Source organism: Chelonoidis abingdonii, chromosome 1 (genome assembly GCF_003597395.2).
Source record: "Chelonoidis abingdonii isolate Lonesome George chromosome 1, CheloAbing_2.0, whole genome shotgun sequence".
NCBI lineage: Eukaryota > Metazoa > Chordata > Testudines > Testudinidae > Chelonoidis > Chelonoidis abingdonii.
Window position 1 is genome coordinate 187125058 of NC_133769.1, and position 14192 is coordinate 187139249.

Here is a 14192-nt window from a genome sequence, read left to right on the forward strand (position 1 = left end):
ACTGACATAAGAATAAAGAGCTAAAAACTATGAGGTACATTGAACTCTATCCCTGTGTGAGTGCAAAAGGGGAGGAAAGATCACAAGACACCTTGGTCTTTATAGTCCACTGTTAAACACAAATAACTGTGTGAGGCTACAAATATGAGGAATGCTAGACACAGTAAATGGGTCAGAGAGCAGGTGGAGTCATAGCTCCACGTCACCTTCTACACTAGACAACAATGTCCCATGGGAAACATCATACTTTCCAGCGAGCTTTCTGGGGCAGTGGACCCCCTTCCCTCACTTCCATTGTTGAACATTGCCTGGGGCAGCAGCCCTTATAACAGCAAGGATAAAGGAAGGGTGTGGTGGTATGATAGGAAAACACTTGAAAAGTCTTTGAAGGATGTAAAAACCCAGGAAGGAGTGTTGTTATTGATTGCAATAAAAATAAAAACACTTGAAAAGTCTTTGAAGGGTTTAAGCACCTAGGAAGGAGTGCAATTATTGATTGCAATAAAAGAATTTTCCTGATGAAACTATATTTTCTGATTTCATCACATTACTCAAAATTGTATCTCTTTGTTTCACTCAGGAATCCCTCTCCTTCCTGGGTGTGTGATCCCTTCAAGGATTTTTCCAGTGTTATCCTGTCATATCCCATTTTAGTGAAGTTTAAGATTAATGTAACTATATCAAACAATCTGATAGCCTTTATATTTTTATTTATTGCTTGCTACACTTCTTCCAATTTTTAATAGAAATCCTGAACGAATCTATTTCCATGTCCTATTTGGTTTTCAAAGAGGGCTTATTTTTAGTTAAAGGGTTCCAGATGTGATGAATGAGTTAATAAAAAAAATCAACTATTTTTTAAGACTTTGAGAGCTACATATATCTAACCTGTGGACAAAAGCACACAAGTGAATTCAAAAGTCTATTACAGGACAGAACAGAACTTAAAAAAAACCTTTGAAGTTGGAGTGCCCATCTTTTTTTGCCTTCACTCCTCAGCTCAATCTCCACTAATTTGAAAAACAAGAACAACAACAACAATGGACATGGCCTAAAATAAAGCACTTCTACTTTTCAATTGTCAGGACTCTTCCTCAACGCTGCTACTGAACTTTTCCATTGTCAGGCAACATACAGGTTGGAGGCAAACACAAGCTAGAGTTTTTTCGGACTGATTCATAATTTTCTAGCTCTCAGTATAGTTTAATAAATACATTAAAACAATCCATGCTTTTTTAAAGAGTTTTCTCCCCTCCCCCAAGAATTTGTGTACCACGAATTACAAAAACTGTTTCTGTTGTATTTAAGGATCTTAGGGAGATATTTGCAACCTGGGTTCTGCATTTCTTAAACACTTCAAAGCCCTATTAAAGTTAATTATGATTTGGGGTTGTATTAAAAATGCAGAGCAGGGCATTTGGCCCTGGTTTAATAACATTTGAATCAATGGAAAGGCTCATTCAATAGAATGGGCTTTGGACCAGGACCTTAAAGTTATTGTTTAATAAATATTCTGTTTCAGGTTGCCATTTGTATTTCTGTATGTATCGTTGAAGTAGCTGCCCAAACAGTATCTGAGGTACAGATTTTTTTTTATTATTTCAACTGTCTTTTCCTTACTATTTACTCTATGCAAACATCAGGGAAAACTGGTCTAGGGTCTGTTTATACTGGGGATATTTGTACCAGTGTACCTACACCAGTTCAAAGCCCCAGGGTAGATGTGCTGCATCAATGTAAAACAGTTTCAATCCATGGTAAGCCATACAGCTGCAAGCCTTGTATTACACTGATGCAGCACGTCTACACTGGGGAGTGTGGCACCAACATTGCTAAATTGGTGAAGTTACATTTGTACAACTATTCTCACTCTAGATGAGACCTTAGACACAAGTCGTCCATGATGAGCAATATTTACCACTAGCCTAAACAGGCACAGCAGAGTTGATTTCAATTATGTCATGCCTCTGACACTGGTGGTAAATTTGTCCCAGAGTTCCTAAGAAAGTTAGCAGCAGCGTTCAGCAGTACTTGGTACCTGTAAGTAGACAGTGAGCATTATAGCTCAGTATATGTTATAATTCCCTGTTTGTTCCCAGTTAATAGATTTATAGCTTCCAAGGCCAGAAGGGACTGTTGTGATAATCTAATCTGACCTCTTGTATAACCCAGGGCATAGAACTTCCCCCAAATAATTCCTCGAACATATCTTTTAAAAAACATCCATTCATGAGTTAAAATTTGTCAGAGACGGAGGAGAATCCACCATAGCCCTTGGTAAATTGTTCCAATGGCTAATTACTCTCACAATTAAAAATTTACATATTATTTCTAGTCTTGAATTTGTCTAGCATCAACTTCTAGCCATTGGATTGATTTATTTAGGGTTTTTTTTAGGTTATTTACATTTATTTACTCTTTTCACATATTGACTCCTTACTCACATTATTTTAACATAAATTTGAAACGTGAATGTGTTTTATTTTTTTCCCCAGTAAATATACAATACACAGCTCAACAATACTATTAACCAACTTCATATGGCAATTAAACTTTGCTGCACTAACAATACCAATGAAACACATTAAGAGATCATACTTTTTCATGAACAAGCTGTAGTCAATAAACAAATTTAAAAAAACAAATTGAAAAACTAAGTGCCACCACAATATCCCCTTTTAAAAAGCACATTATTCACAATAAATGTTTTCGGTTTAAAAAACCAGAAATAATATTTTTTTTAAAAAATAGTAAATTAAACTGCATTTTAAAAAATATGTATTGTGGTTTGTTGGAAGTACACTGTATAGAAAAGAGAAAAAAAAAAGATCACTTGTAAGATAATGAGACACTTGGAGATACACATGGACAACTTGTTATGTAATATTGTAAGCAAATTATTAATGAACAAAAACATACAGAAGCAGATGGACAAGGTAGTGAATATCATGATACTACACAGCTTTAATACTTACACACATTTACTTTCCAGTGGAATAGATAAAACATATTTGAAAGTAATTGGGATGGCTTTTGTCAACTTCTCATTATTCCACTTTTAAAATAGAACATAATGAGAAAGGTGTTCCACCAAAGCTCTGGACAAGTGTTCAAATCAAAATCCTCTCTAGTCATATTGAAATGTTCCCAGACAACCAAAATTTGAGAAGTGTGCTGAAGAATCTGTATCTTCACATATCAGAGTCAGCATAAATCTGATGCCCTTTTTACCTTTGTTGAATATTTCTGTACGTTTACAGACAATGGCTTTAACTATATTCATTTAATCAGCAGGAAAATTACATATATTCATTGGTTACATATATAAATAAATTCATACATTTTGTTTTTGTCTTGTAACCGGCTATGTAACAGATTTGACTTTAAGTAAAGTTTAAATACCAGTTTTTGATATTTGACAGTTCTGAATACAATTGAAAACTGTAGTGTTTTATTGTATAATGGAACAATTAAATAAAATGAAAAGAAACACATATATTTAGCAGTGTAATTTACTTGTCCGAGGACTTTGCCATCACTAAAAGTGTGCTTCACTTAATACTGGTGAACTCCAAGGCGATATACAAAATAACATAGACAGGATATACTTAAAGGGTGTTTAAATGCAAACTTGCATTCATGATTAGGTGATTAATAGAAAAAAAACTGTAGAATGTAATATTTAAATTAAGTATTGAAAGAATGTGGTATACAATACATGTAGAATATTCTAACAAATGTTTGAAAAATTTACTCATAGGGATTTTGGAGGTGCAGAAAATCTAGAGAAAGTCATGAAAACTAATGATGAGACAGGATGCTGTTATTAATGTCCAATTACAGAGTTTGATTTATTCAAAAAGTGTATAAACATGCGTTACTTTGTTATTATTAGTAGGGTTTAAATTCACACGTTAAAAGTAGGTCAAAGTTTTTTTTGTTTGTATCCAATTTCTGAGAACATATTGCATTGAAAGAAAAATATTTACTGCAAACTGAACATAATTTTACCATTGCTTTCTTTTTTCAAACACTAAGAATTTTGCTACAAATTCCATGGAATCAATTGAGGACTTCAGTTAACAAAACACAAAAGTTTCTAGACTGCATAAAAAACAACTCATGTAAATGAATTTCAGTGGTGCAGCTCTATCCTCTATTTTACTGTACATGTATTGGAAAGATGAAGTAAGATACTCCAACATATTTCATTTTTCAGAAGCATCTTGAATATGTCTCAATAATAAATTGCATCTTTAACTATTTGCTAGGTAATCCCAGAGTTTATATTGTTTCTTTTTCCTGGGGGAATTTCTGCATTACATGCTGGCTTTGAGAGATTAATTATGGTAATTCTTTTTAAAATGTAACATAAAAACGGCTTTAGTGAAACACCTTAATTTCTTTTGTTTGTAGCAAGTTTTCCCGCCCTCCCCCCCTCCATTATTTAATTATATTGGGCAGGTAAAAACTGATCCTAAGAGTTGAGAAGCTTAGTGTTCTATTCAGAGGTCACTATTCAACTCTGTAGTCACTTTTTTCATATTCACTCTTGAAACTCACATTTTCATCTTTTGACACCCCCCCTTTTTTTAAATAGTAAGAGCAACTATGTTGCTTGTTATTAAAAGATTTAATTCTGTCCCTGACATCTTTGCTAACATCAGTTTTGCCTGTCATCTTCCTGTTTCTACACCCCAATGGAAAACCATTTACCATACTCCATTACATCCAGCATTATCCAACACAGCTTACAGCACATAAAACGCTCTTCACACATTCAGTCTTCTTCTTCTTCATGTCACAATGAGTAGAGTTTTGTGCTTATCACCAAATAAAATTGCAGTGCAAACTTTAAACATAAATGTTACACAATTAAAAGTTAATATATGGCACCACAGCCTATTAATTCACATATAGTACAACAGACCAATAAGAACAGACAATAATATGAACATAGCTAAAAAGAAGGTGAGCTTGCATAGCAATGCAACAAAAGAAATTATATACAGAGGGAAATCATTTTCATCCTGGAGGGTGATTTTTTTTCTTTCTTTTTTATATACTCCTGACAAGAAATAGTTTAAGGTGGATGGTGTATTAAAGAGATGAACACAAGTATCTGTGGGATATGTGTGGCTGTGTGTGTCTTTACATTGCATTTACAGTTCTTTTAATAGTACATAAATAAAGAAAATGTTCATTGCACTGTTTAGTGTCATCACTTCCATGAGTTCAGACCTGATGGTCCTTCAGAGCAGTTTGGGATGTCTCTTCTCAACTACTCTATAGAAAGAAAAAGAGAAAAAATGCACTAAATAAAACAAATCCTCTGGCTATATTACCACAGCACATCTCATAAACATATTGGATTTTTTAAAATTGCTTTTAAAATTGCAAGTGGTTGACTTTAAAAATTCCACACTTACCACCAGTTGTACTAAAGATACCAAATATGTCTGCCTGTGTGCGTGTACGTCAGGAGTTTCTGCATTACCACTGTGTGGTAACTGCAAGTAAATATCGATGGTCTGGTTCTCTGCTGTACCTCATGGAGTGAAGTGCCTGTGCTGAGAGTCCACTAGGATGTGTATGTATGTGTGTGTGGGGGGAATCCTCACTTAACTTTTAATGGGACTAGTGTAAATGCTAACCTAGGGCTTGATCCAAATCTCACTGAAGTCTGTGAAAGTCTATCCCTTGAAATACCAGGCTTTGGACCAGAAACTAAGCCCTTACTTCTTCAGACTGATCCACATAGGTAGACCAAAGGTCTGCAGAGCTCCACTGACAAAGGGACTCTTTCTGGTGAACGTATATATCTGCTCAGATATTACTGGAGGAATCTGGTGCAGGATTAGGAATAGTTACAGGGTTGATTGTATCTGAGAAACATTTATTTGAATAGGTCTGAAAAGAATATTCTGTTAGCAAACTGCAATTGCTGTCCATGTAATAGCTGTTCTGCAGATACTGCAATAGTACCCTATTTATTGCTTTTACTAGAGAGAGAAACAGTGATCAGAAGTGAAAAAAATACATAAGTGGGAAAGAACAACATACTTAATATTTTAAAATGACCTCTATATCTTTTTCAAATGGAAAATCTGTGCTGAAGTCAGACCGGGGGCTCAGACTGGATATCAAGTAAAACCTGGTTATTTAGTTATGTACTTCAAGCGTTCTCTAATCGTGTCACTTTTAAATTGCACTGCATGTGGAAATTAACATATTCTTTACCAGAATGAGATACCAATTTTATGGGTCAGATCCACAGTGGAGGCGTGCTTGGCAGAATTCAGAGAGATGCAAAGATGTCTTGAAGGCACCTTTGCACTCCTCTGATCCTGGGGTCACCCTGTGATGGGTTGTACTCCTAGCTGCCTATGGCACCGTCATGGAAACTGGGGTCCATAGAATAGTAGCAAAGTCCTAGCCACAGCCCTCTTCCTCCAGCCACATTCCCTGCATTGGTTGCATGACGGTTCACCCTAAGGCCTTGTCTACCCTTGCAACAGCATATAGCGTAGGTGTAACTACATGCCGCTGTGAAAAGCAGGCTGCATTCATACTATGGCAAAGGGAAGGCCTTGGCGAAAGACTCCAGCAGCAGAGAGATCCCAGAGCCTTTCTCTACTGCCACAGTCTTTTCCAGTAGTGGGGAAAAGCTCCTGCAGTGGGGAGGCAGAGGGACACTACATAGCTAAAAATAGGAGTGTAGTTTGGGGGAAGCACTTCTTGGGCATGAATAAAGCCATGCAGGATACATACCCAGAGGTTTTGGTGTGTCTTTATTCTACTCACCTACGCAGTGCCTTACTATCTACACTGTTATTTATACCTGTGCTAGAGGGTGTACAATATATGTAATCTACATGCAACCATACATGGAGATCTAGCCTGAGATACCCTATGTATGGGAGGGCCTTCTGGCCCTGGGTAATCCAATACTGACATTGCTTTGCACTGACAAACATCAGCAGGGGTCAGCCTTCTCTAAAGGAGCTGCTGATGTGGTGAGAAAGTCCCAGAACCTCCTCCAAGACTTCTGGACCCAGGTGTGTTCTCACTGTCTTTCTCAGGAAGCCAGAACACCACAGTATTTGCTGTCACTGTTACTAAAAGGTCAGCTTCTATGACCTACCAGTCTTTGAGGCCTCATGTGAGTGTCATTTAGCTGACATATACACAGCATGGTACCAGGTATGACGTACATAGTGGTAACAAATTTGGGAAGAAATTCTGCTGGGTGGGGGAACTTGAGAAAAAGGGAGGTACCATTTTCTTTGGGATGAGCAAAAGGGAGACTGAATCAGAGGGCAGAGAAGAGAGAGAAAGCTGAATGGGAAAGAGAGGGGGTAAAGAAGGGGAGTGATAAGTTTGTCTGCTGTAACTAGCCAAGAATAGAACAAAGGCCTCTTTTTAATGCACTTCTGTAACAACATCATCAATGCCATTTTCAGGTCAAGTAACTTGAATTTGGCCAAAAAATTCTAAAGGGTAACGAGTAATTCTAATCAGCTGACTCGATGTGTTTCCCTTTACACTAGCATCATAGATTTAAATATATGTTAAATAGATGACCCTGACATGACTCACAGTACTAAAAATCATGCTGCAGGGTGAAGTCTAAGATAAATCTAAAGGGACAGAAAGATACATTTCAATCATTTGCCTTTTTCACAAGGAAGTGACCTCTCAGAGACAACAGAGATCTGGGTCAGAATCATATCTGACTGACAAACTGAGCTTCTCACTCTCTGGAGTCCAATCTTGCGTCAATGAAAATTTTAATAAAAAACTGTTCTTCTTTTTCCATTTACATTTGAATTGCAGCAAGAAAGACACTTACATAATTCACCAGTAAACTGTCCTGGATTATTTGATCCCATATATCCTACATCAAGAAGGTCACTAGCATTGCGTTGGTGACCTCCTCGCAAGGCTTCACCTTTTCTGGGTCCAGTAGATCCTTTAGAAGAAGCTGTTCCTGAAGAGCTGTGACCACCTGGGGATGGGAAACTGGGCTTACTATATGGCACCAGTGCCTCTTCTAGAAAACACAAAATCATAAACATATTATTAACAGCATTATCCAGGTGTGGATATCAAACTCACTCAGTGTGTATTACATTTAGAAAAGTTTTTTTCTTTTATTTTGCGTTATGATATGGCAGTAATAGCAAAAAGCCTCCATGTGCATCCTAAACTGCTTCCACAGATAATGAAACCAACGTGTTTGCATGTAAACTTATAAACTAGTTTGCATTAATTATAAAATGAGATTCATTGTGAACAAATAGAAGATGAATTACAGATTGCTTAATAGAAATAGCTGCACATAGAATTTCCAGAATAATGTAATGATTATATTTTCCTTTAAGCTTCTAGGAGTGTGTTTTTCCTCCTCTTCTTTAGTTTAACTTATGGTAACACCATTTCAATCAATTTAGATAAAGAATTGTGATATCAGCTAATTTAATTAGCTTCCTGGAGCTCAGTAATTTCCAACCGTAGAAAGTACATTGGAAAAACCTCATTTTACAAATAATCCTATTACTTAAATATTTGTGGGGGAATAAATCTTTCTGTGACACTGTTTCGGGGGCACTACATGGTCTTCTTTGAACAAAGGGTTATGTCCCTCTCAGTTTACCCCTCCTCTTGCGCAGATGAAGGATTGGAAGAATAGGCGTTTTGAGGGACAGAAAGTCTTTGGGGATAGGCTTGCACCTCTGTGTTTGTACAGCACTCAGCAAACAGGGCCTCAAACCTGATTGGGTCCTCTGGGCATTATGGTAGTAACAGCAGCAGCAGCAAACAACAGAATTGGTTTGATTCCCAAACTGAGGAGTTAGGCTGTTTATTTTGTGGAACTATTTTTATTTTCGTACACGCAGCACTCTTGCCATCTTGACTAAATCTTGAGGAAGAGAACTTGATAACTACAGCACCAGTTCAGCAAGGTACTTAAGCATATGCCTAACTTTAAATACATGAGTAGCTTCCACTAAAGTCAATGGGACAACTCACAAGCTTAAAGTATGCACTTGCTTAAGAACTTTCCTGAATTAGGGTTAAGATTTTTTCCCCTCTACCTATTTCTAAATCATTTAACTGGGTGAGATATATCATATTTAATGGCGGGCAGAGACAGGGCAGGAGAAATAGAGAGGAAGTAGTGGAAAAGGAAGAGGGAGATAAGAGATTATATTTGACTCTCTTCCGTAATCTTAGTGCCCATAGATCTAGAATACTAGCACTGCAGAATATCCGCTTCATATGCCATGATTGCGCTTGTCCTTGCTGAAATGTAAGCAAACATTTAAAAGACATAGAAAGATGGCATTTAGCTATCAATGACTTTTAAATTTTATTAGTAGTTCTTTTCACAGCAAACCCTAACAATAGAGTCTGACGGAAACTCCTTCCAACAGCTGGATGAAATATGCAGCAACCTGCAAAGGCAGCAATAAACAGAAGTAGAGGAAATCAATTTAGCAGAAAGCTGGACACATTTCTAGAGTACAGAATGGAAAAGTTTAGGAGAATGAAATATACTATATACTGGTTTGTTTTCCCAGTTTTGGGACGAAGACTAAGGTTTTGATGAATAGTCCATTCTTTAGCACTTTTATGGGTGAAATGAAATATTTAGAAACAACCACCACCCCATTATACTGTTACAATAATTTAATAGAATGTATGATGTTATGATGTAGCCTGAGAAATCTGTAATTCATAAAATAAACAATAACAATATAAAATCATAGTCAGATTTTTCAAACATTCTAGAACTTGGAAGATATTTGTCTAAATCCCCAAAACAGCTCTGAAGGACATTCCCCACCTCAAAAACAGCTTTGTAGGTCCTGATCCTGCAAAGAGTTCAGTATCTGCCCATGTGGTTCTCTTTGCAGAACCAAGGCCTTAATTTACATCTATAAAACTGGTGTTTGTTTGTCCAGACAGGTGTTTGTATGACCCACCTGAGCTGGACAACCACAATGTTCTCCTTGTTCTCAAAACTAGTCTAATCTGATTTGCATAGTGTGCCTATTATTAGGGTAGCTGAGCATATCAATTTAGGTATATTGCTGCTGTTACTCCACTTAGTGATCCTGAGCACGCTCAAAAGTCATCAGTGAAAATATGGTTTCCAGTACTAGACTACTCGTGCCCTTTGGAAAAATACATGAGATTAGGGGCTTAGTTCTGCACAATTGAAGTCAATGGGGGCTATGCTCTTGATATCAATGGCATTTTGACCACGTCCTAGGTGGGACCCTACAATAGAAAGAATAATAATCTCTTTGTATATAATTAGGGCTATTATTACAGCTAGTACAGTATTTTAAACTATTTGTTAATAAATGTAACTGTCATTCATTGAATAAATCATCTGACAAATGCTGCAAAATTTTCATTGCATAGGTCAATCGATGCAAAAAAGAAGAATGTATTCAGTACTCAGCCAGAGTCCTTATTGTTTTATATGTGCAGCACACAAAGTGGGCTTGGTGTTTTTTAGGTACAGTATGTATGGCCTCTGCCCCGAAGAATTTACAATTTCAAGCTCTGATCCTGCAAAAACTTATGTGTGTGCATAACTTTACTCATGTGAGTACTCCCACTGACTTCATTTCTGAACCAAATCAGTGACACTATTCAGGAACACAATTTGCCACAGATGCAGGTGTGTGTTAGACCCAGGTCCAAATGTAGACGTGATACACAGAGTCAAAGCAATGAAATGGGGAAGGTAAGATGAGGGAAAAATGGAAGGGAGGATGCAGCTACTGTGGTTTCTTATGCATGTTCTTTTATTTATGACTACTCACTTTCAAACTAAAAGTCATGCTTTCAAAATATTAAGGCTAACACTCAGTAACAATAGACATTGTTTTGAATGATATCATGGAAATTGAGCAAATAGTTTTTCAGAAAGACAATTAAAAATGCCTTCTTTTGAAAATATTTGTTAAGTGTCTAACCCTGTTATCTGGTGAATGGATTCCCAATGAACTTTATCATTAATTGGGAAAATAGTTCAGGACAGATTTCAAGAAAAAAATATACTCATAATTAACGTTGTAAAAATGATGCATGAGTATCCATTGTTAAACCTAATAGAGAAAAGTATATGGAAAAAGAATGCTTCAATACAAGAAGTTGGAGTAGAAAAGAAACACACGCACAGTGAAAAATGCTGGCACAGCTTCAGTGAAGCATCTTGCATTCAACTACTGGCCATCACGGAAAGCATTTGGAGACAGATTTCTGTATGTCTCGCACTGAAGGAGAGGGCTGTAGCAGCTCCCAATGCACCTCCTAAGGTATGTATGAGGGAAAGCCAACTGCCTTGGATCTGTAAAGGTTCACAGGACAGGAACTCTGCAATCACTCTAACTCCTGGGGGACCTGATTCAACACTCACTGAAGTCAGTGGGAACCAGTCCTTTGTACTCAGTGGGTTTTGGCTCTGACTCAGGTGTGAGGTATGAGAGCCCTACAACTGTAGACCCCCTAAGTTACATAATAGTTAACATCCTCATTAGGCCTTCCTGCACACTTACTAGAAATGGAGATGGGGACCCTTGTTGCTGTGGAATTTTGAGTTTGGTAGCAGAGAAGCTTCCCTGAATATAGCTTCACATAACAGATATACATACAGTATATCAGAGGTGTATTTGTAGAAAAAGTTTGTAAGTATGTCTTGTGGGTCAGAGTTAAGGTTGTTATTGGACTGTACCAGGTGAAATCTCACATGTTAATATTGTTTTTAAACAAACATCTGTACTGCAAAGGTGGTAGAATAGACATATAAATGACCTTTCACTTGTCCATACTATTGAAGGATTATTTTGGTTTGTTTTTAATGGCATATTCCTGTTATTTATTAAAATATGGGTTATCGTATTTACTGTAGCAACTGTAACTTTTTTGCTTTTGTCTAGAACTGAAGAGACCAGTCATTTTTCTTCTGAGGCTGTCCTGAGAAGCAGAGAAAGAAGCATAACATACAGGTAACAGAAAAGGACCATTCAGAAATCCTTGCTCCAGGACAGGTGCCCCTACCCATACTATTGTTTTTACAGATATGAGATTAGCTATGAGAATTAGATTTAAATACTTATTGCCAGTGTCATTGTGTAAGTTTAGTACATGCATGAGGGTCCAGCATGGCTCTAGAAAAAAGAACTGTATATGCCTTGCTTCTATGTTGTATGTTCCTTGTGCAATTATCCCCTTGCATCATTCTATTTTATCAGCACTGGACTACGATGTGAGACGAAGGTTACGGAAAATAGTTAGATGTTCCGAAACAGAAGCTGTTAGTGGCTGAACTGAAGGAATCTGTGAATGTTGTAGAACTGAATCTCCAGTCCAATCTCACCTCCTGTACATGTCTTTACAGGCCTGTAAGAAGTCAAGCTCAGTAATCAGCTAAGAAAAGTTCCCAGATAAAGTCTATATTGTCATCAATCGAGGCCTTACTGAGGAAGGTTATTTTGTCATATACTTGAGTAGAGAGGAAAGGATGCTATAAATATAGCAGGAAAAAAATGGCTTAGGCTAAGGAGGGTCAGCCCTCTGTAGGCTTGCAAAACAGTTAGTGCCAATTCAGTTGCTGGTGGAAGATACTGCTATGTGGCCTTACATGTACAATTAAATACATCTATAAAGGGGAATAGTTAAAAGGTTGTTCCTCTTGCCTTGCCCACCAAGAACAAAGTTCAGATTTTGTTTTTTTGCTGCTATGTTTGACAATATTATTAATTCCCTAAATAGTGTAATGAATGCACTGGCTTAGGGGGTGAATGTATTTATTCTTCTAAGTCTTGGTAATGCTGGGGACGACTGGTTTAAGGTAATCTGATATTGCAGTGAGTTATAAACCTCTACTGGAAATGTTTCAAGAAGCTGTCTACACTTCTTTGACTTGTGCAGCACACACACCTGATCCAAATGCTTGTTTATGTTGGGCTTTCCTGAAATCTTCTTGACGTTCTGTGGAGCTTATCCATTCCTGGGTTTGTCGCTGCCACTCTAATGATGTTCTAGCTTGACGATCCAATGAGCTCTTTGTTTCATCTATGTTGGAAGTATGCTGCCTCTCAAGAGAGCTTCCTTTTCTCTCTGCCGAGCCTCCACGCTGGCCAGGGCCTATTTGCTGCCTTAAACCCTGACCAGGGGGCGGATCTGGTGGTGGTGGAAGATCTAAAAAATGTGAATAAGATTTAGAACAAGCTAATATTTAATTGAAACATGTTTTGTTTGAAACTGCAGAGAAAAAAATGTCCCCTAATAAAAGAATCTGAGTCACTTATCATGACTTTTTAAAAAAAGGAAATTCATGTTAGTCAGAAATGAAGTTTATTTATCCTCACTACTAGCCTCTCCCTCCAGCAATTGTGCTACTAATATCTTCTATGAAATCAGTAGAATATGTGCTACAATTTGTGTTCCTTGATGTATACATGATGTATAATACTGTACTTGCCATATTCAGCAACAGTTAAGGAATTTTGTCAAGTTGTGAAAAATTAATCCATTATATTTGACTCAGTTTATTCTGTTTCAGTCTGTTTGGGACATACCTCTCTGCCCCCATCCTTGAGTTTCACTTTCAGTTTCAGTTTTGAATGAACTCAAAATCTAAGAGTAAAATTCAATCAAATCCCACCAAATTTCACATAATTTCACAAAATATCAAGTTATTTTAAAAATGTGTCTTCACTGACAATATATTACTATAAATGTTCAAAATATATTTTAACCAGAATCATTTAACAAGAGGAATATTTTTTTCAAAAAAAATCTCACTTTTTCAGAAAAAAGGTTCAGTCAAAACTTGCTATTTTGGAAAAAATTCAGCCACGTCATAAGTTTAAAGAAAAGACGGTTACTCACCTTTGTAACTGTTGTTCTTCGAGATGTGTTGCTCATATCCATTCCAGTTAGGTGTGCGCGCTCCGCGTGCATGTTCGTCGGAGAAACTTCTACCCTAGCAACACTCGGTGGGCCGGCAGGTCGCCCCCTGGAGTGGCGCCACTATGGTGCCTGATATATACCCCTGCCGACCACCGGTGAGCCGGGCATGGGCTCCGGCACCGGTTGCGGGGAGGGCTACTCCCCGAACCCCTCTAACTATGGTTAAACTAACTATGCTAGCAAAGAAAAAATGCATA

The 14192-nt window shown here is 37.3% G+C and overlaps 1 protein-coding gene across 17 annotated transcripts in view; it reads right to left on the minus strand.

Moving 5' to 3' along the window:
* Positions 1-4433: 4433 nt before the first annotated feature.
* Positions 4434-14192, minus strand: part of ROBO2 (roundabout guidance receptor 2) — a 653740-nt gene continuing 643981 nt past the window's right edge. For 10 of the 17 annotated variants that reach the window (XM_075073108.1, XM_075073118.1, XM_075073109.1 and 7 more), the window contains 3 exons: positions 12961-13221; positions 7853-8053; positions 4434-5286 (listed from right to left, as the gene is read on the minus strand). In XM_075073108.1, coding sequence (XP_074929209.1) covers positions 5285-5286; positions 7853-8053; positions 12961-13221 — 464 coding nt within the window. In that variant the 3' untranslated portion in view covers positions 4434-5284. The remainder of the gene's footprint in view (positions 5287-7852; positions 8054-12960; positions 13222-14192) is intronic. The other 7 variants (XM_075073141.1, XM_075073151.1, XM_075073168.1 and 4 more) reach the window with 1 other exon arrangement.